We start from the raw sequence: 24,272 nt of genomic DNA on the forward strand, positions 1-24,272 counted from the left end.
CCCCATTTCCATTCTCAATTTTATTATTTATAGTGGATTGGGAAACAAGTTTTTCAACTTATATTAATCCTTTTCCACTTTGCGGGCGCGAGTGCTGCCTTATAGCGGCATTAGCCTGCTCTTTTTCGAAAGCTACAAGGGTGTCTTTAACGTGCAAGAGATATGGCTCTCTCTCAACACGGTTCAGCCATGTATTGTCCCCTTCCGACGGAATATCATCGTTTTCTCAAGACCATACACGAAAACGGTGTCAAGGGAGAGCCGAACACTAAGTCCCTGAAATTTTCATCCCAGACGGGAATCGAACCATGAACCTTTGTGTTAGTAATCCGATGCACTAACCACTACACCACGGCTCTCAATACTTAATAGTACTAAATCTTCTCCCTTTTCTGAAACAATAGTATAACATCACAGCATAGAGTTAATGTGACAGACAGTTTGAATAAAGCTTTAGATTTGGGACTATTAACATAATATCAATGATTAGTAAAGAAGGCGAGACATTTCAGCGTGTGCACTCTTATTATAATGATTTACAAAGTCATGGCGATATTTTCCTTATTTTAAAGTGACAAATGCATATTTAAAAAAACAATGGGTCGGTTGCAGACTACATTTCCTTTTGATTAGTTCAATAAAAGTTCCGTGTTAAAGGTCGTGGTACGGTCTTCAACACGGAGCCTTGGCTCACACCGAACTTACTCATACTATCAAGTTTTGTATTTAATGACGATTTTATTGAAAGTTTAGTGACATGTATTTTACCTTAAAATGTTTTTACGATACTAGGTTATGCTGCTAACATTACAGTCATTCAGAAAGATTCTAAGCAACTTATAGAAAAGTATTGGAATGGGTACAATTGCGGTGGCATATCAGTCAATCAGTGCTTTTTTAAATTTTTAAATACAATGTTAGGAGAGCAAGTAATGCATACGGTAAAATGCGACGACCCTGAAGCATATTTATTTATGGAGAGACAATTCGAAATGATAAAAAGAAAAGCTGGCATTCATAAGAAAAACAGAATTACCTTTAGACTTCCAATTGCCTTTTTTGAAGCCTACATGATTATCTTTGAAGAAAATGTGGCGGAAAAAATTGAAAGATCCAACTATAACAATAGCATACAAGTAATCAAAGATAAAATTCGAATTGATTCTCATCTATTTGAAAGCTTCTTCGCGCCAACTATTGACCAGATTAGTTTTCATTTGAAAGAAATGTTCAATGATTATGGACATGCAGGCGATCTAACAGATATCGTTTTGGTTGGCGGTTTTACGGAATGCATATTGGTTCAAAATGTTTTACACGAAAACTTTAGGAATAAACACTTCATTATTCCGAAAGGAGCTGAAGTAGCAGTGATTGAAGGAGCAGTTTTATGTGGACACCAGCCTTATCAGAAGATTATAATCCCGCCATTGCAGGTGAGTATTAAATGATTATGTTTTTGAAAAAAAAGTGTAATCTTGCAAAATCGTGCACTAGACAAATGTATTAAAATGTATTCAATGTTACATATAAAATATAAGCATGCTTAGAAAGATGCAACGAAGTTAAATAACAGTTATTCCATTTCCCGAAAGACAATTCATGTTATAAGAAACTGTTAATCACTTGTGCTTTCATATGTATTCTTCAATATAGCCAAAGTGTCCAATTATACATTTGTTTGTGTATTGAATTACATTAAAAAGTGCATCTACAAGTAATATTGATAAATGCAAGCTTACTCGATTTTTGATATGTATAAGTCAAACCTACCGCTTATATGGCAATGTTGAAAATACCGCTAAAATTACGGCATTACGTTGACATGAACACAGTAAAGCAAGAACACTCAATACAGAGAAATACACAAATAAATAACACAATAATACATTAAAATATGTAAAACACAGAACTAGAATTAGAACAGTACACTAGGACAACATGAACGAATTTTATTGCGTGCGTCACACGAATTCATCAACGGCACAAAAAGTGTCATGGTGTTGTGTGTATGTATTTTCTTACCATGATAAGAATATTAAAATGGAATTGTGTTTATAAAGGTGTATTTATCTGTATTTTCAAACTATGTATGTACTCTATATCAAAACTTTATACAATCATACAAATCCTGTGTATATAATTTTGTTATTAAAATTTGCTGTTTAAAAATATTAGAAATTATCTTAAATTAAGGAATGTATCTCCCTCTTGCAAAGCTCTGATTCCTTTCACGGATTTGGCTATACTTTTTGAACCTTTTTGAATTATAGCTCTTCATATTTTATATAAGTTTTAGATTTCAAATATTTTGGCCACGAGCATCATTGAAGAGACATGTATTGTCGAAATACGCATTTGGTGTAGGTAAATTGGTACCGTTATTGTTATTGCTTTCAACAAAAAGTAATATAAATGAAATAGCTGATTAGTTATCATTATTTTACGTATATATATAAAAAAAAAAGTAAAATATAATTATTGTAATATAAGGCAAGATCACGTAAGATGAAACAGTAAAAAGACTTGAAAACAAACAACATACAACAAAACACAGTAGACTTACCTCAAGAAACCCGTTTATATATGACAACCACGAGAATAAAAACAACGCTGTAACAAACCCTTTCTTTCCATATATGATGTAAGACTGTTTAGCATGACCTTGAGTTTCTTTCTTGACTTATATAGCGTGAATTGTATAAGCAAAAAACCTTGATCCCCTATTATTTTATTCACACGATGTAACTACATTTTACTTGTATTATATCTATAAATTAATTCTCGAAAACGTTGATTTATGTAAGGGTACGTTGTAAAAGAGAATTGTGTTAGAAGTTAACATTTCTACAAAATAAGTTTTGTAAGTTGAAGTCAGTATCTTAAGCTTTTTATCTTTTCTATATTCACGCTCAATATTTAATAGGTTATATTAACCTGCTTCAAACAATAAAACATCATACTTTTTTTTAAAATTCAAAAATATTGCAAGAAAGGTTGAAAGTCCTTCCAACTATTTAAAAGGAGTAGGTCCAGTAAGACCCAAAATATAGCAGTTTTACAAAATTTTAAAATGTAAACTTTTAGTTATTCATTGGATAGTAAAATGCTTCTGCTGCATGAATATGGGCTGCGTACAATACAATGCATATATATCGGGTACTAGGACCATTAAGTCATGCTAAATTACTGAAATCTTCACAATTCTAGCATTTTTGTTAAATTTTAGACGTTTTCCGTGTAAAACGAAAGTGGCCGCATTCGTGTTCATCCTTAATATTGAAATGTTTGTTGTATTTAATGATAATACATAACATATATAAATAAAGGCAACAGTAGTATACCGCTGTTCAAAACTCATAAATCTATGGACAAAAAAAAATCGGGGCAACAAACTAAAACTGAGGGAAACGCATTAAATATCAGAGGAGAACAATTACACAACATTAAAATGTAACACACACAGCAACGAACTAAGCATTAGACAAAATCCGATGAGAATAACCAATATACCATCAAAACCAAATACATGAATTTGGGATAGAAAAGTACCATGACACGTCTTATAGTAATGTGAATTCACACTCAAATATAGGAGAAAACAAACGACACAACGGAAACACAACGTAAAAATGTTACACACACAGAAACGAAATATGCTATAACAATGGCCATCCTCCCAACCCGGCACAGGACACTCCTAAAGAAAACAATGGTGGGCCGAACCTGGCTTTGTGGCATGCCAGACCTCGCACTTTGATGGCATTGTTAAATATAACATTAAAATGACAACATAATAATACAGAACTACAATACAAATAAATAGGAGAACGTATTAGGAAAAGAAACACATGTATAATAGATAACAAAAGGCATCAGGTTTAAAATTTATTACGTCAAAAACGCGCATCGTCCAAACAACACTTACCAGTGACGCCCAGATATAAAAGCCCGAAAGTCAAAAAAAAGGGGGAACAAAGTTGTACAGCTCTGAGAAACAAAAGCCGAAAAAGTTTGTGCCAAATACGGCTAGGGTTCTCTGCATGCAACAAGAACATCCCTATCATATAGAACAATTTACGCTACCGTAAACAGTAAATTCTAATAAATGAATATAAAAGATTTACATGACAAAACTGACGTCTTAACCAATTACGGAAAACAAAACCCGAATACATAATACATTGAAGACCAACACCGAAAATAGACCCACCTGAAGGTTAAGGATGAACACGGAAGCGGCCACTTTCATTTTTGACAAAAACCATCTGAAAAGTGACATTTTTCAGCATTTTGGGTAGATTTTTCATATTTCAGCTTGAATCGGATCGTTTTAATTGACTTAAATAGTTTTAAAAATATTTCCCATAAACTGATTACATCAAATGAAATAGACACTTAAGTGTTTTAAAAGTGGTCAAATCTTTCGTCAGATGAAACTGAAATTTGAGGCTAAAATCGGTCCTTACCGGAACTTCTCCTTTATTTTCGAAATCGACTTTGATAAAAAAAAAATCCATCGCTTCAGACTTTAAATAACTTTGATAAATATGCCTTTGTAGATGATCTCTAAGACCTTTAACGAGCAAGTGTTTAATCGGTTGATAATGCCTTAACTCAATATCAATCGATCGGTAGGAAGAACAAACAACTAAATTACATTACAAAGATGCTTTCAGTTTCTTGTTCATACTATAAGTGGAATATCTTTAACTTCTTGTATATCAATACGCTTCTTTTACTTATCCGTCATTTGGTCATATAAATTAGTAGGTTTTACAAGTGAACGATTATTATGTTTTTACATCAACATGATCAAGGCATGTGAAAGTCTTACATATAATTTGCAATATTGCGCCTATTCCAAAATTAATTGCTATCATATATTTTTGCAGTTTGTTATTTTTTTTAACAAAATGTTATCGAGCGTATATGTGAACTAAGTGCTTGATATCTGGGAGTCAGTGTTTGAGTTTTTTACGTTTTGTAAAATTTTATGCATGTATATTAATGATTAATTTGAAAACTGAAGCTAAACATAATGAACAGCCTTTTATTATAACACCAAAAGGTTACCACGATACAAATGTATTGAACATTATATTTGTATAAGTTTATTCAATATCAAAAGTGTGATTACAGATTTGTCGACGAAAAAAAAACACAATTCAAAATGTCTTATATTTTTTATGAGAAAACAATTGACATTTTGAAATTCGTTGCTTGAATAAACTGTAACATACAAGATTCTCATATATTATAGGGATTGTCAAATTCCATTTTGACCAATCTAAGTCAACTGAATAAAGGTGATTTTAAGGATCTTGTGGCTCTTGGAACGTTTGCTTCCTATGAAAACAAAGTGTATTTGGCCGGACCTTGTAACACAGGAAAGTCATCCCTTGCAAGTATCCTCATTGGCGAAAAAATTCCAAAGACGTGGGTTTCAACTGATGGTCTAATTATTCATTTTGGTAGAAATGGCATCGACTTGTTGGAGAGAAAGATGATTCCATTACAAATTGGTAAGTAAATTTATAACCTTTAATGAAATTCCAAAATTAATCTTTTCCCGAACAAGTACTTCTAGTACAGTCATACATTCAACATTACACACTCCTTACTTTGTGGTAAACTTTTTATCATAGATGCATTTTATTTTATTAGAGAAAAGGGCATGTTTTATTCATATTCAGCATATTAGAATCTATAGTTAACTATATTTCTATAAGGATATGTTTTCGTTGTCTAGTTACCATGTATCACTCCGTTTAGAGTTTTTGTGACTCGGACTAAATCAAAACGAGCGATTGAAACATTTATAAACAAATTTTGCTTAAATTTATGTAAGAAAAAAATAATTTCTGAACGTCGAATGCAAAGATGTCAGTTGATTGTTTTTATTTAAAAGACAGAAAAAAACTTTAACAAATACGGATCACCTTAAATGAGGTCACCATTTGTTTGAAGTGTGCTGCTATACAAATATGAAAATATCTTAAGGAAAAAGTACAGAAAATGTTTTGCTAGATTAGACCGTTTTTGCGGTTGGCTATGATTTAATCAGGTATTCAACGTTTGTATTAGTTTTGGTCTTGTAAATAGTGTGATTTATGTCATCACAAAAAAGACATTAATAGTCGAAATGGTCGTCTGGTTCAAGTAAAATGGTATTGTGTATGTTATGAAAAGGCAGACGAAAGAAGTATTCTAATCACGTCCACCGTTTCAGAAGCAGTATTCAAGCTTGTTTATTGTTTCTCATGTAACATTCAGACATCGTAATCATTACTTTTTTGTTTTCTATTTGTATTCAAATTATGATTAACGATGAAATATCAATTCACTTGTCTTTAATAGAAACTATATTATGCATCTATTATTAATCAGGTAGTGGTGATGTTTTGACGAAACTATTACTTGGACATCCTGAATTAAAACAACAACCAAGTCAACATACTGCATACAGGTCAAGGCAAAATGTCGATGAAAGAAAAGTCCACAATGCCCCTATGTCAAGTCACAGTCATACAGATAATGAATCATCAATTCTAATGAAAACCGAACGTGATGTACTACGACAAGAACAAACAAAACACAGCACAGAATCTAAAAAGCAATCTTTTGATGGCCGTCCAGTCTCACCGGTAGAATTTGATCAGAAAAGACAGACATACACAGCCAGATATATTCAAGAAGACGTCTTGAACAAGATAAAAAAGGGAACTTACGTAATGAATATAGCACCATCTGATTTGGTGGATTTTGGTGGACAAAAATCATTTGATATGACACATCAATTATTCATCCAGCACAGGGGCACGTTCATTCTCATGTTTGATGGACGTAAAGGACTATACACAGAATTGGAAGAATATCAACCAGGAAATGTTACAGCAGCTTGTAAATACAACTTACATATATTTCAGTTACTTATCTCCCTTTTTAAGAAATTTCCAAATTAGTCAAAGAAAACATTTTAAATTTTGTCATATGCTCATAAGTCTTATAAACTATTTAAATAAAGGGTGTTATTTTGTAGAGTGTATATGCATATTGATTCATTGAAAGAGGTAGAGGGGACGTTTTTTTCCTGAATCTTGTTATTCCTTGAAAAAAAGGTTTGTTTTTCAATCTTAAATAATCAAACCAGGGATAGTTTGTTATTACTTTCGGTGGATTGTTCTAATCTGGTAAAAAGATTCTCGACAAATATACTTTGTTTAAAGGTCAAATATCTAATTGTCTTTCGCTAAAAGTACATAAATCTGAAATATTTAAATGATGATTTTAATGTGGATGACTACAAAACCATTTTGATAGTATATCGTGTAAATGCTTTTTGTTTATCGATCTTGTGTAATTTACAAGATTTAAGACGAATACCTAATTTATATGCACAAATAAGAATGAAAATAAGGCTGAAAATGTACTAAATATTTTTATTCAATATCAATAGTCTCCCTTTGTCTATCAAGACATCAAATTGTTCAAAAATGGTCCCCATAGTTTCCTACCTGTTTCACAGATATTAATTGTTATGCCGTTTGATATATTGAGAGTAACTCCATTGACAATTTTATCTCCTTTTTTTTTTTAATCTTAAAGTTATTAATAGCTATAACAATGTAAACCTTTGCTCTTTTCAAATAATTTTCGTACATCGAATGGAAGTAAGAAGATGTGGTTCGTAATTTGTTTGGCCTTTTTTGGATTCGAGCGTCACTGATGAGTCTTTTGTAGACGAAACGCGCGTATGGCGTATATACAAAATGTATTCCAAGTATCTATGATGAGCTTATTTATTAACTGTCAATAAGAAAACTATCTACCCAGCACCAAATGTTGATTATGTTTCAACTAATAACAGTACAGCCTTCAACGAGGAGTTTTAGCACTTAAGCGTTATTTCAAGTATATTTTCAATTGAAATTCATTAATATGTACACATTATATATATTCTTTATATATTTAATTTGTGCTCAATTTATTGTACAGCGATTCTTGAACATTGGATTAATTCTGTACTGACTTACAGTAGCTACAGTGACGACAAAATGCCACGCATTATGTTTGCCGCCACCCATAGCGACCAGTTCTCCAAAGTAAGTCTTACTGTTGTTATAAATTATTCTGCAATTTGACTTATAAACACCCGTAACGACTATCAAACGTTGTTTGTTTTTTCGTTTTTTTGTAAAGATTTTTCGCATTTATTGGTACATAGTGGTATGTTCAAATGGCAATTAAAAAACTCAAAAACTCAAACGAATGGATCACAACTATTATATGCCTGACTCGGTATATATTTTTCCTAATATGTAGAAAAGCTTGATTAAACATGGCTTTAGAGCTAACTAAACTTCTCACTTGTATCACTTGCCTCAAACTACATTATATTGACAACGATGTGTGAACAAACGAACACACATAATAAATAAAAATGCCGTGAATAGGGATACAGCAGTCAACATTGAGTTATGATATTAATCGTTATCAAAAATACTAATATGTAACAAAGAAGCACAAAAAGTCGTACAGACAAAGCACAGAAGCAAAAGTTAAATACAAGAATACAAAAAAAAAATACAACAGCACAATAACAAACAGACGAACGATCGGACCAGAAAACATAATGCCCATTAATGGGCATAAAAAGTGATTCGGTATTTTGTGCCAGTAACAGCAATTCAAATGGCTCATTGCAAACGTTGCATGTTTTTCTTTTCTTTGTGACCAGTAACCTATATCGGAATTTTATATAATTAATCTATTGACAGGATACAAAAGAAAAGTTGACACGTCAATTTCAAGAAGGATTGACGAAATTGTTTTCCTCCCACAAGCTTCATGAGCATATCATGTATGACAGAGTCTTTTTTATCAATGCAACCGACCCCTCCGACATTCATATAGGTTTTTTAAAGGATAAATTGGTCGATATCGCCTTCGAGCAGTCCACTTGGGGCCAACGAATGCCAATTGTTTGGGTACCTCTTGATTTACAACTATCAGATTTGAAAGCAGATGGAGTTAAACTGATATCAAAAGAAGCACTTCTGAAGATTAATAGGTGTAATAATGAATTTGCTCTAAGTGAGAGGAGACTAGAAGATTTCTTACTTGTTCAGCATTCAATAGGTAAACTTTTGTACTTCGACGAACCAGCGTTAAGAAATTTCATTGTTATTCAACCTACAGCAATGGTCAATATTCTTAGAGCGTTCATCACAGACAGAATGTTTTGGCCTTCCGAGGGACCGCTTCGGAAAATATTGGAGAATATGTCCTCGACTGGAGTCCTAAAGAAAACGGACTTTTTTGCCCTATGGTCACAACCAGCTTATAAGGACATAATGACGGACACCAAAACAAAAGAATATGTAGTACAAGTCCTCCTCCATCTCGATATCCTGGTAGAACCTAAAAGGTACTTGGGCAATAATACAGCTTCAGATTTTTTTTTAGTACCCTGCATGGTGAAAGTTAAGGTTCCTCAACAAATAGTGAAACATGCTGCTGACGACCAAACAATATGCATAGCTTATCATCTAAAAGAGACAGTGGTTCCATCTGCTCTGTCATTTAAGCTGATTGGTGCTTCCGTTAGTATATGGCCTTTGAAAGAAGCAGACTCTCGTTTTTGTCTCTTTTTTCAAGCTGCAATCATGGACGCCGATGGCAGAAATGAACTTCAAATTCATGTGAAAGGTCAACGAATCGTCGCATGTCTCATTAATGAAGTTTCAAAGCAGTTCATATCACCAGATCTAGCGACAACCACACAGGAATGCCTGACTTTGGCATTGGAACGCAGTCTTCAATTTTACTGTCGTTGTTTTGGTAAAACTGAGCAGCAAGGACGATCTGATCTGTTTGAAATAGAAGTTGGCGAACTATGCAAAGGTGAAATATGTGTAATTCCTTTATCCGATGCCAAAACACAATCACATTGGAGATGCAAGAATGGAAAAACACATGAAACGAGAAGTTCTCTGAAATGGGTCTATGACAAGGTTTGTGTCAGTCTACTTTTCTTCTTAGTTATTATCACTAGTAGCACGATTTCAGTCTGAAACGGTCATTTTGGTCTGATCGCATCTTGATTGACTGGATTTACCGCTAGAGAAATTCGTCAAGATATTTAAGGTCGTTCAGTCGTCGTTCAGATCGATAGCCTCACCAGGTAAATCAGTTCGTTAAGGCATGTCAAGACGGAAAAGACTGAATCGTCTAGCGGCTTGTTTAGATCCGTTAAGAGCGTGTCAGACCAAAACAGACCATGGATACAAAATTACGTTCAAAATTTTCAGACCCTGTTTAGATCGTTCAGTATACCGGTTTGATACCACGAGTTGCGCCCCTTCTACTCGATAATGAATTTTAGATTAATATGTATATATGTATTTTAATATTAGAATTTGAAGTATATTTTGCCAGATTATTTAATAAAAAAGATTAAATCTTCTGTTGATTCTTTATTTCTTTTCTTGTTCTGTTGAGGAACAAATAAATTATTCGTCTATACATGTTGTTTATTTTTTAATATAAAATGTTAGTTTATATAAATATATATTGAAAATAAATTAAATGCAAGGGCGTATGTTAATTGTATACACTCCAATATGTATGCCATAAATTTAACCTTAAAATGTTGTGAACACCGGTGAAATAGTTTTTCGTATTTGAATATTAGTAACGGAAAATCCTTAACGTAACCTAAAAAAAGTTACTTCAGGAGATGTGGTATGATTGCCAATGGGACAATCCACAGAAATGCAGCGGAGGCAAATTAACACATGCATATTTTTGTTTTATGTATATGACAGTTGCTTTAATTCGTTGTCTGTTGATTAATCCTAGTTTACCGTATGTTTATTTTTTTTTTCGTGCGAGTTACTCTATTAAACTTGGAAAAAAATATTCCCGACATCCGGAAATTCGAAAAAGACTTTCCGGATTCCGAAAGCTGATCATAATACTGCAGTCAGTCTCTGTCGGGACGGTGTTAAAGTATCACCGTATACAAATTTTCATTCGAACAATGTTTCCTTCTAATATTTATTTTCTAATCTATATAATATATATACAGTACTTAGTATAAATATAAATATATATATATATATATATGGCGTTAATTTAAAAAACAAAATCTGTTTTGGTTAAAATGGTCGAGTTCAATGGCACGTGCTAGTAATCAACCGGGTCAATGGTAACAAAATCATTGATCCATAACGTAAGAAAGTACATACCTATTTTATTACTCTCATCATCATTCTTAATTAAAAGGTGCCGTAGGGCTAAACGTTAATAAAGAATTAATTAATGTGTGTATACACGTATTAGTGATGTCTGACCGTCAGTTTTAATATACATGCTTGGTTTTTTTTTATTGAGGAAAATAACGAATTTGAATCTATTATACGTTAAAGGTTCTTACAATATCATATATGTCTAAACACTATAGTACCCAAAGACCATGCAAAATATTTGAGCGCCGCATGGAAACCCATTAAAACATGTGCTGTTTCGAAAGGTTGTTTAGTATTCACAGGAAACTTTTCGCTTCTCTACTTATATAGTTTAGAGAGTGTGTCAGTTATATAAAGTAGTGTGTATTTGTATTCTATTTATTTGGCTAATTGTATCATTATAATATACATTTTGTATTTCACAACTATAGTATACTATAAGTTGTAGTGTGATTGATTGTTGTTTAAAGTCCAGTGGCAAATACTTCATGCATATTCAGGACCAGCTGTAAGTTTATGACATATATGGTCTCACCGGTGTGGTTTTCACGTGTTATAATAGATAAAAAGAATAATTAAGTTTTGAAATATCGAAACATAAATAAAGGAGGCAAGCTAAAAAGCGCATGGATAACCCGCACTTATCAGTTCTTTTCTCTTTTTGTCTAAAAAAATAATGTTTTTTTGTTCGATTTTTTTTTTATATGTTTATATAATTTACTATAACTGTGGTGTATACACATTATTCTCCTTTTTGTCAGACGAAAGATAAATATGTGCCTTCTAAAAGTCTTCTTTAATGGATTGCTTGCTTTCGCATTGACGTTTAACACACAACTTTCATTACTTTCTGTGATGTATGTAGAAATTCAAACGTATTGGAGAATGAAGGATTCAAATCCAAGCTTTGAATTAAAATGGTAATTAAATAGCCCGGCACTCAAATAAAAGAACAAGTGTAAGTGTTGGAATGACCTATACAATATATATATCAACATGTGCATTGCCGGAGAATTAAAGTTTGATTTTACTTTAGTAACTAGACAAAATTGCAGAGAGGCAGCCCAATCTTTTCTCCTTTTTGTTACGAGTACAAATAAACTGATCTTAGTTATTTCGTACAGCATTTCCTTAAAGCTTTAAATAATAAAATCGCGCGTGATTATCTAACAAATACTCACAGTGCAGTGTACTGCTTTCGAGACAAATTACGTCAAATTATGGAGCAGTTTAATGGCTCCAACTCAACATTTTAACCATTCAATGTTGGGGGTCGGGTCTACCATTTAGTTTGAAAGCCCTTTTTATTGTGATGATTGGGAATTTGCATTAAGCCGTTGGTGACGTGCCGAGTGGCACACGCTGATTGAAAAGTCTTTTTACTTCACAATTACTATATCTATCGGTGCGTAGAAATACCGCAAAGGACTTCTTAGTGCACTCAGAACAAGAATTAAGCACTAAGAAGGTGAAAACAGTGTTTAATCAGCACAAAGAACATGTATTTAATAACGGCCATGCTTACAAACATTAAATTCAAAGTTTGATAAAAAAATATTTAATAATTATGAAGTTATTCGACTTTTTAATCAGCGCGTGCCACTAAGCACGTGACTGTCGTTAATACCTTGATGTACATGGTCATCGCCAATCATCATGTTCAATCAACCTTAACAAATAAACAATTATCTTTGATCATGACTAATTGATAGGTTTATGGTAATTGTTGAATAAACGAAGATGTTCGGGCTTGGTGTATATCAAGCTTGATGAGGGAATTAATACAAAAATAATTAATTTTGTGCACAATGTTTTCTTATGAATTTCTCAAATAGAAATGGTTAAATAAACTTCTTTTGATTTCTTTCAAGAAGCCAGTTTTGGGTGATTTTGTTAGAAATTGTTGCATCTTTTATTTCACTTTATCTTTGAAAACAAACGAGTTAACATATAAAGATATATCTGGTATCTGGTAGTGTGAAAATGTGGCGTCCGTGGGGTTCAGAAAAACCCGACTACAAGAAAAAAATAGAAAGACTGCAAGAGGTAATTCTTATTACTTTTACATTCGAACATAGACATATACTTAATATCTCTGATACGAAGTAATTATAGAAACAGTATAGTAGACAGAGTAAAAAGTTACGAACAGGGTTGCTTGTTCAAAATGTTCACCTTATATAAATAAGAAGATGCGGTATGAGTGCCAATGAGACAACTCTCCATCCAAGTAACAATGTATAAAAAGTTAGTAAATATTTTTTTAAATTGTTAAAACTATTACACGGCTGTCAGATATATCATTCGATTCTAAAATGAAGGAATATTTTCAAATCATCTTGGTTGCAAAGAAAATAAAGAAAATGAGCCATTTTTCACAAATCAAGAAGTCTACAACTAATTCCAACACGAAATTTAATAGAATATTCAATTACGCCTAAATTGATTTTTAAATCAAACGGTTACAATTTTGTATGTTATTATTTGCGTTAAGATATCATATTCGTTTTAAAATTATAAAAAGAAAATAAAAATCGTCATAGAAAATTTATTCACACTCGGAACAAAATGTGCAATTTTTAAAAGATTTTTTTAATTTGATTTAGGCTAGCAAGTATGGTTTTCTGCATCTACAAGACGTTGTAGTACAGGAAAAGACCCACCTTCCACCGTTCATTATACCTAAACATGATTACCATTTACCAAAATCAGTTGACAGCATTTCTGAAAGTTATTTGCACAAATACAATGTAAAAGAGTTTGGTGTTCCATATGCAGTTTCAGACAATGGTAGTTGTTTATTCAATTCTGTATCATTAGCTCTATGTGGGTCACAAGATATTGCAAAAGAACTACGTGTACGCACGTGCATAGAAATGGTTATAAAGAAAAACAGATTCACTACTTTGCCAATTTCATCAGATCTTTTATGGGTTTCACCAAACTACATTTCATCTGTAATAGAGTGCGCACAAGAATGTGGATGATCAAATCCAAAATGGCATCAATTCAAAGAAATCCAACATTGACATTTATCAAGAAATGGTATTCAAAAATCCTGAAAATGCACCAAGAGATCTTCAGCAAATTCGATCAAAAAGATACCACGACAAAAAGCAATCTCACCAAAGTTCAAGTAACCTGCCAGACCAGGTTTGGGAAGCTTTAGCAATGGTAAACAATCACGAATTTGTAGCTGTTTCTTTTTTTATCATTGATAATTCTTTATATTTTATACCACTGTACATTGCTATATATATGTTCTTTAAATAAATTATATGATCTATATTTTAATCTTATTTCATAAATTAACAAAGAAGATATTCTAAACTTGCATATCCAAAAAAAAACTTTCTCGAGAAAATATGCAGAGAAAAAAAACTTGGAAAAATATACAATTAAACAAGATTTAGATCGATTGTTATACTGAAAAACAAAACAAAAACTGTTGACTGTGATTGTTTACCTATTCAATCTAAATAACAAATTGGTCCAGCATGGATGAATGCACACAATTGTTTAATTGATTACACACTCCGCGGGTGATAATTAGGGTATTGTGGCACGTGCCGAGTCTTATATTTAAATAACTTCTTTATTACAAAAGATACAATTCTGAAAATTTAAAGTATGTATCTTTTTATTGTCTTCTTCCATACCGCATTTTCTTTGTGCCAAAAATACTAATCTATATGGTTCTTAGTGCAAAATTTAAGTTCTGAGTGCACTAAGAAGTCCTTTGCGGTATTTCTACGGACCCCTATATCTATTGATACCATTAATATGAGTTATATACTAATATTCTCTTTTATCCTGGCATGTTCTTTGGGGCCTTAAAAGGTCGTTTTTTTTTAGAGTCCTGTGTGCTTAAACTTTCTTCTTAGTGCACTAAGAAATCCTTTGCGGTATATACACAACGGACGCGTTGGTCTTAGTCACTACTTTACCTTAGATTTGTCACCTTAATTTTCACATGTATAATACTACTTTTTATTTGATGCATGACATATAAAGGAAGAAATTTGAAAGATTACAGCCTGCATTATACACTAGTATGTCATCGAATCATTTCAGACACTCATACACAAAATATTCACACTGTCGTTTGCTAAATATGGACTATGATATATAGAAGCGACGTATTCGTAAAGACAGATTAAGAAGATGTGCATTCTGGTATGAGAGCCAAAGAGTCAAAAATAGTGTTTAGTTGTACAATAATTGTCTGATTGGCAATAACATAGTTCCATGTTTTTAAATTCAAAGGCTCCTGGTGTAAAACAATCCCTGACTAGTCTCTCGAGCCCTGACTATACCGAACGTTGACTTATTATACGAACTAACCACTATCACACAGTTTTTACAAGCATGGCCCGTGTTATTACTTATAATGTCATACAGCCAGTTTTGTATTATCTACAATTATGTATCATATATTCGTTAATTTTTTTTTTTATCTATTTAGTTATTAAAAATAAATCAACCTCACAACACACGTGTCAAGAAATATAAAAGGTGAATCTGGTTACAGTAAATCTAACTATTATATATATGTTCCTGCTTGGGTAATTTATACAGTTATACATATATAGATTTGGTGCCACAGATTTAATGGTTATACAAAATGCAAAAAAAAAAAAAAAAAATGTACACGTAATAAACGAATTTGGTAATTGTCATTGTTTGTCGGGAATACACGTACTTGTCATAATTATCCCTACATTAATTTTGAATGTTTTCCCCCGAGGGCTAATCATAACCTACGCCATACGGCATGGATAAATTACTAGAATAGTTTAAAGGTTCTAAGCTATTATTTCGTACCAAACTGCATTTGACAAAAAATCGGTTATATTGTATTCATTCTTTACACAAAAAAAATAGAAATAGTCTTAGAGAACGAAGTCGACCTATGCACAAATAACACTAATTTTCAAAGAAAATTTTGTCATGATCAAATGTTTATTTTATCTTGAATTAAATCAAAATACCCCAAAAAGTTTTTATATCGTAGGGTTACGTATTTTGTCACGTATTTGACAATTACATTTGAAATTTTACTGGAAAATCGCCGTTTTTAGCGTCGTAAGAATATATATGCATCAACTGATGCAGACATTATTTCTCGCTGCATTGAAGACCTGTTGGTGACCTTCTGCTGTTGTCTTCTCTATGGTCGGGTTGTTGTCTCTTTGACACATTCTCCATTTCCATTCTCAATTTTATTATAATGACTTTTGTGTGTATGAATAATATTCTTAAAAATTGTTATATATTTCAATGATTTCTAACGAAATGTTAACAAAACGTTTGCCTTGAATTTTTATAATCAAATACTTTTATTGTCATATAAATAAAAAAAAACTGATCTCTGACAAACATAACATATATACAAAAATATACAGTACAATATTAAAATACAAAATGTAGCAGTTGAAATTATTGTTTTGGGTCTCCCGTCCTCAGTTCTAAAGACTCATATTAAGGAAACTGTATTTTTAATTTGACTGCGAGATGTGGCGTTTAGTAATATCCTAAGTTTAAGTGTATCATCTTTTGCAGTGTTTTTCCACTCCGAATTGATTTTCGTTGAGTCAAAAAATTTTTTTTATAAAAATTATATTTAGAGCATTTGAGACAGAAGTGTTTTTCGTCCTCAATCTCATTACAGAATTTGCATATATCTCTGATATCTAGGAATGTTTGACCTTTTCTATTAAAAGAGTGAGTTCGCTAATAATAAATTTTGTTCATAGTTTTCTGGAGTCAGAATGGTTATGTTTTAGGTAAAATTCTTGTTTCAAGTTAATCTTAATATTTTTGTATAGGAGAATTTTATTACTTTCATTTAAGTCCTTAATTTATCTTTTTTTCTAATATATTATTGAAAAAGACATTGCAATTAGATTTAATTTGCTTTATAGACATCGAATAGAATTCAGGTCATAACATTACGGAATATGATCTTCAAAATATATAATTTTATACCAAAAACATGTAACAAATACATTGTTTTTTTATATATATATATTAAAGTAATTTTTCGGTCATCAGTGAAAGCAGTAGCGTTTATTTGATTTTAAAACACGAATCGATCTATACTATTCAAAATTACAATACACAAGCTGAAACAGTACCAAGTAATTATTATTTTTGCACACGACATCTAGGCTGTCGTCCCTCCTCTAACAGTAGACGGTTTTCTTGGTGGGGATATTGTGCATTCAACCGTGGATATGATAAAATATCTGTAATAAACAAAATTGTAATGTTTTGTTCGTGTAATGTCCAAATTTTAAGGTCACGCGGGTTCGGTATAAAGCGGGACAATTGGTATGAACACATTTCGATATACGTGTAAAATATATTAAAAGAGCTTTCAAACGCAAAGATATTTTCGAGGATATTCAAATATACAAATAAAGATCCTTTTTATGTTTTTAAATAAGCCTTTTAATTTCCATTCCTAATTATATATCATTGTAGAAAATATGTATTTTATACATTTAAAGTACATGTAATTCTTTATGCTAGCTAGCCCACCAATAAGGTCTCAAAACGAAGATTGCCAAACCAAATCTATTATACTATTTTGTTCGCCATTCGATTTTTCATCATTTAATTTATAAGTTCACTTGAATTGTTTAGGTTTTATGTGGTTTGCAATTGAAGGATGGAAGAGTTATCATTGATATGTTCATAATTATAAATTTAAAGTTAACAATTTTATTTTTTATTTTTGAACAAGAGGCTTTTCTATCTTAGGAATAGATCAGAGGCGGATTTAGAGGGTGGCCCAGGGGGCCCGGGCCCCCCCTTTTTGGGAAAAAATTTGGTTGCTTATATAGGGAATCACTGAAGCGTGACTGGAGCGGGCCCCCTCTTAGGTCAGTCAGTGGGCCCCCACTTATGAAAAATTCTTGATCCGCCACTGTAGATGACCTTACGGTGGATGTAATTGGGAATACGTATGTTGGTCCTCAATCCTCTTCAACTTCGAACTTTATTTTGCCTTTTTAATTTTTTTATTCGAGCGCACTAATGAGTCTTATTTTTTTTAGACGAAACGCACGTCTTCCGTCAATATAAAATGTCAATCATGGTATATATGATGAGTTTATATACCATAGTGTCAATAGAGAGAACATTCTTCGATTAAAACACACCCGGAAATAGCAAGAAAGTTTACAAAAAGAGTAGTGGGAACTTTGCTAAATTTTTTTTATCATACTATATTTCTGATAGTTTTCACGAGCTATTCACATATTTTCAAACTTGAAAGGAGACCTCTTTCAGCGACACGAGCCTGGATCATGTACACATAACATGCAGTTGTAAGAAATATAGCTATATAAATATAAAAGAAAAGATGTGGTATGAATGGGAATTAGACCACTGTCTACAAGAGACCAAAATGAGACAGATATTAACAACTACATGTCACCGTACGGCCGTCAACAATGAGCAAATCTCAAACCGCATAGTCAGCTATAAAATGCATTTCAAAGATACTAGAATAAGAATAAAAGGTTAACGTACTTACAAAATATGTCATCTTGTAGAATGTGATTTCGCAAAGATATGATTTTCAAATTCGCAGTCCAAGTCAATGCAAGGATTTGTATAGTAAGACCTTACTATACAAATCCTTGGTCAATGTAAAATCGGTTACACACATTTTTCATGCTATAAATCCATTCCAACAATACCATTTTAAACACAAACTAGCTTGCCTTTTCATTAATTGAATAATACAAATTCAGCTAAATTTTGTTTATTTCCATCAACAGAGATTTCTCACACTTATCCCAGACGTTAATAATACTCATGCACTTCAATTTTGAAATGAAACAATTTATTGATACGGATGACTACGTTTTACAAGTACGGTTATGCATCAGGGTGTAAACAATGTGAATTTGTTTTTAATTGAGTTCAAAGATAGATTAAACGGTAGCTTTAATAGTGAAATGAACTAATTTTTTTGAAATCTCGCCTAAATGTATGTTGCATAGATGTATTTGACAACAACAATTTATATAGATCAAGCTGTTTTAAAATTATATTGATAAAACCATTTATTGGTAAATATCGCATATATCTGCTCACTGTTTGAATATAGAAACTTGTCGATTTCATAATATTGAGAGATGTCCGAGATTTTGTAATATGTGTGATAAACGAGTAATTGAAGATGATTATCATTTTATTTTAGTATGTGAAAAGTATAATGAACTTCGAAAGAAATTTATCAAACCATATTGTTGAAGAAAACCGTCGAATCTTAAACTGTTTAGACGATAATGTATTTGAATGGGGACATATAGTTGGAACTCGCCCCTTTTTTTGTGCTGGGATGGGACCCCCTTTTAAAGTGGCTGGGTGCTCACCAGTATCTGTTCATAATATAAAGCAACTTAACAATTCAAGGGAGGTTATTATTTCTGACTGAGAAGGCACGAAATTAAATTCATTTAAAATGTGTTATATTTGATCATACTCTGCTGTACTGTTATATGCATGGGTATACTTACTTATATGATTATTTGACTAATTGTTTAAATGTAAATATATTTCACTGATGTAACTGAATATTTGTAATAAATTTTTTTGTAAGTTGTATTGCTTAGGAATAAAAGATTATATTATTAATAAAATAAATATTATGACTTTCCTTTTTTCATTGGATGAGCATGCAGTGGTGTTGAAACGCCAAAGAACTGGAAATAGAAAGCTATTTTAATTTGATACATAGGACAATGAATCTTAACAAAAGGTTCTATAAATTCAATTGTGAAAAAAAATTCACAATACCGTGCATTAACTCAACAACCGTCCATCGACAAATATTACTTGATATTCATTGAAATGATAACAAGTAAACAGTTATTGTAAAAACAGGGCAGCCTTAAATTCTAATAGTTTTTGTCAAAAAAGATTCAAAGTTTTACTGATGCAACGATATCTTACATATTTTGAGTTGAAATGGCCTAGCGGTAGTCGGATACGTCTAAACACCGCTCAGGACCTCCTGAGTGCACTCAGGACATACAAAGTGCACTCAGGACCCTTTATAGTCGTCGCATTTGCACACAGGATGTATGTATATATTCCTTACATGCTGCTTATATAAGAATTAAATTTTGGTAGAATTTGAAATCGAACTTAGATAGATATGTTAACTTTTTTAAAATAATGAGGGCACGTGTCACTGATTACACAACTACTGAGCCGTGAATTATCCAATCAACAAAATTAATTGGATTATCTTTATTGATGTTTATGAATTGTGTTGTTTGTACAATGTTGCGTTTAAAATAGTTGAGATTGTTTAACATGTTTAATGTAGTTAAATTTAAATTATGCACTGTGAAAATAGTGAAGTGTATGTTCATGGAAAAAAAATAAGATAACCCATTCGATGTTCTTTTTCAATTTACTTTTCATTTTGACGGCTAAATTTATATTTTGTATTCTGCAGTTTATGAATAAAGAAAATAAAAAAAATCTGTAACAAGTTCTATTTTTGTTTTTCTTTGTTATTTTTTCTTTCTCTCCATTTCAACATAATAAACACAAACAATGTTTACTAAATATCAAATTTTATTCTCAATAAACAATACACATAGTTAAAGAGATGACATTTAAAATTGAGAATGGAAATGGGGAATGTGTCAAAGAGACAACAACCCGACCAAATAAAAAACAACAGCAGAGGGTCACCAACAGGTCTTCAATGTAGCGAGAAATTCCCACACCCGGAGGCGTCCTTCATCTGGCCCCTAAACAAATATATACTAGTCCAGTGATAATGTACATGTATGTACAATATTTACAATAATAATATTTACAATTTTAAAATAAGTATAATATCTTGGCTGTGTGCGTGCTGTCCTTGGTCTTTTCCTGTTGTTAGGCTTACGAGCAAGCTTCTGGTGTTTTGGCACTTCAAAATCTGAGCATAAAGACTTAGTCGTGGTTTGGATGGATTTTGTGTCGATCAACAGTCTCCGAAATAGTCTTTCTCGCTGTTCTTGTGCTTTCGAAAACCAACATTGGTACGATACGACATGTCTTCTGTACGGACCGAAAAGTTCATAATTTCCCATTCCATACAGGGAACGCTTCAAATCGATTAGTTGTACATGTACAATGTCCATTAGTTTGGTTGCAAATTTATTTTCACATCGTAATTCGTTCAAGGATTGTATTACTGGACAAGAACGACTTTAATGAGAAATAAAATCTTACTAAATGCGGATTTGTTCAAACATTCGTATTACTCGGGAATTAAATTACTGGACAAGTCCGATAAAAATGAGAAATAGAATCTAACTTTATGAGATTTTTATTGTTTGAAAAATTTATTTTGGTCAGTACGCTTTCTATACTTAAAAACGGGCTCTATATACAAAACTAATTAACTTCATGAAAAGTAAATTTAATCTAACGCCAAACGATAGCCGGACCAGAGGTAAAAACCGCTTCTTCCAAGAAAGGGCCACAACAGACGCCTTCGGACAATCATTTTTTCCAAGGACCATTCGAGGCTGGAACCAACTGCCAACATCCGCAACATTATCTGACACAGTTGATGGATTCAGAGCTGCCCTGAAGGCATGCTCTGCTAAAATTTAGACAGTAACATCCTGTACATAGTTTTAATTGTATATATATAGAGAACGTTTTATCCTGTAAATAGCCAAGAGAAAACTTTCTGTGTTGTCCGATATTGCGTTAGTTTTCGCGGGATTCATACATTCAAGATTTGAATTCGGTTCCTTACCTGGAAGAAGAAGAAGAAGATAAAAAAAATCAAAAAAAATCGAGATGTGGTATTATTGCCAAAGAGACAACTCCCCAAAAGCATGAAACGAGATTAACTTAACTGAAACAGAAATTAACAACTATAGTCACGTACGGCCTTCAACAATTTGCAAAATCCCTACTTTAAATTCTCTTTAATATTCAGTATAATTTCCTAAAGTTATTATAACCAACCCCTTTCAAGACAGACTTTGTCATTTCTGCGGCTCAATAGATATCGGTGACGAATATCATTATATCATGACATGTAAAGCGTTGGATGTAGCTATAGATAGACATTCTATACTATTCTGTACTATATTAATACACACTTAATCATGTTTTTAAAGTTAAAACTCTGAATTGAGACAGCACTATCGGTCATCTTATATACAAAAAATAATCTAAGTTCCTACAAATGTTACAGGTAAATCAGTCCTGCAAGCTACATGCAAGTTAAATCAAGTTTTTTTCAACCTAAGTGCATGGTATTAATAATTGTAAATATATATTTTCTTTGTTACTATGAAATGTAGTTTATTAAAAGTATTCTTTTTTAGAATGTCCGATTAATATGTGTACACAAACACAAGGTAATAGTTACAACAACACAAAGTATATTAATTAGGGTTGACATCTACTGACAGGTAAGTGTTCCATAGTTCCAGAGAATTTATGACAATACCCTGCACCCCTTGCCGTACACTCAGACAGAGGTATGGCCTCCCTGATGTAAGCCCCCCTCATATATAAACAATCATTTTCAAACGTGATTATTTCATAAATCATGGATACTAGCTTCAGCCAACCCGGTTCTCAACCTGCTCATTATAATCGCGCTATATGTACTATTGGATGTTTATGTTGTGCCAAACTCATCGCCCATAATGAGCCATGCAGCTGTTGGAAACCAGTCGCCACAGCAACAATCTCAACACAAACAGATCCAGGCATTAGCTACGGATACAGTTCCGACAGTTACTTCACCAGGGGCAATGTTGCCCATTCATTGCTTCATGTGAGTACACCACATAAAATATAAGTTTACCTTAAGGTGGTACACACCACTTTCACTAAAATTAATTTGGCTCGTTTAATTTTCACAAAGTTTTGAAGTATTTACTTCGACCTTTTGACAAAAATATAAAAAAAATTGAACCAACCATTTTATCAGAAAAATTACACTGGTTATATAGCAGTTTGACAGACAGTAATTTTGATCATTCAGAAGCTGAATTTCCCTTTAACAAAACAACTTTATTAAAACGTTTAGCTGATTTTACAGAGCTATCTCCCTGTAGTGTTAGGTACCACATTAATAGGAAATATCTGAAATTACTGGTATTTAGAGGAATGTGGAATGCATGCCAATGAGACAACTCTCATTCATTGTTTTCCATCCTGTTTTACCATGTGAGATTTGTGTTGAATTGCGTGCATATTAAATATGTGTATTTCTTCCATATTTGATTGTGAATCTCGTATTGACTTATTAGTTGTTTGCTTTACTTACAGTGGAAATGTTTTCATGCATATTCATGATGCATCATGGTAATGAATCTTGTGAAAAAAATTAAAGATGTTGCCTTATTTGTATGAGTTAACTTGTTGAAGATGTTATTTGAAAGTCCTCCTTGTGTTTAAATTTCATTGATTTCTATTTACTTATACTAAAGTTATTGTGCGAAAACCAAGAATAATGCTTAATTAGGCCCTTTTGGACCCTAATTTCTTAACTGTTGGGACCAAAACTTCCAAAATCAATCTGAACCTTCCTTTTGTGGTCATAAACCTTGTGTTCAGATTTCAAAGATACTTATTTACTTATACTAAAGTTATAGTGCGAAAACCAAATGTCTTCAGACCACGACGAAGCCAACGTGATACCAATAATTGACAAATTTTTTTTCAATTTTTGCGGTTGTATAAAAATACAAAGAATTTGAAGCAACCGGTTTTTCAGAAAAAATACACTGGTTATATATATATAGCAGTTTGACAAACACTAATTTTTCCCTTAACAACACAACATAACTCAAATTTTACAGAGTTATCTCCCTGTTGGGTTAGGTACCACCTTAACTGTTTTCTTTCATATAAAAACATATGTTAGGCTTGTTCTGTCATTTTTATACATGTCCAGAGTATATTTATTCATGTGGTTTTGAAAAAAACCAAACAATTTAACGCTCAATAAGTGTGCAGGTATGCTTA

The 24,272-nt window shown here is 32.2% G+C and overlaps 2 protein-coding genes across 2 annotated transcripts in view; both read left to right on the forward strand.

Annotated features, from left to right (window-relative positions):
• The first annotated feature begins 992 nt into the window (after window positions 1–992).
• On the forward strand, window positions 993–8,144 carry LOC139504422 (uncharacterized). The gene is made up of 4 exons (XM_071294505.1): window positions 993–1,436; window positions 5,264–5,525; window positions 6,391–6,903; window positions 7,999–8,144. The coding sequence occupies exons 1-4, from the start codon at window positions 993–995 to the stop codon at window positions 8,142–8,144; spliced, it is 1,365 nt and encodes a 454-aa protein (XP_071150606.1).
• A 1,430-nt stretch (window positions 8,145–9,574) lies between these two features.
• LOC139503792 (uncharacterized) overlaps window positions 9,575–24,272 on the forward strand; it is a 38,494-nt gene continuing 23,796 nt past the window's right edge. Inside the window, exon 1 of the mRNA XM_071293722.1 lies at window positions 9,575–10,016. Within this exon, the coding sequence (XP_071149823.1) occupies window positions 9,669–10,016 (348 nt within the window). The 5' untranslated portion in view covers window positions 9,575–9,668. The remainder of the gene's footprint in view (window positions 10,017–24,272) is intronic.

The sequence above is a fragment of the Mytilus edulis genome, chromosome 14, assembly GCF_963676685.1.
Source record: "Mytilus edulis chromosome 14, xbMytEdul2.2, whole genome shotgun sequence".
In the NCBI taxonomy this organism is placed as follows: Eukaryota; Metazoa; Mollusca; class Bivalvia; order Mytilida; family Mytilidae; genus Mytilus; species Mytilus edulis.

What these genes read in the sequence shown, in the direction of transcription:
- LOC139504422 (XM_071294505.1), top strand. Translation starts at nt 993, where the DNA reads ATGATAAAAAGAAAAGCTGGCATTCATAAGAAAAACAGAATTACCTTT. An exon ending in TTATAATCCCGCCATTGCAG is followed by an intron (nt 1,437 to 5,263) that starts GTGAGTATTAAA and finishes CATATATTATAG; the next exon opens with GGATTGTCAAATTCCATTTT. An exon ending in GATGATTCCATTACAAATTG is followed by an intron (nt 5,526 to 6,390) that starts GTAAGTAAATTT and finishes ATTATTAATCAG; the next exon opens with GTAGTGGTGATGTTTTGACG.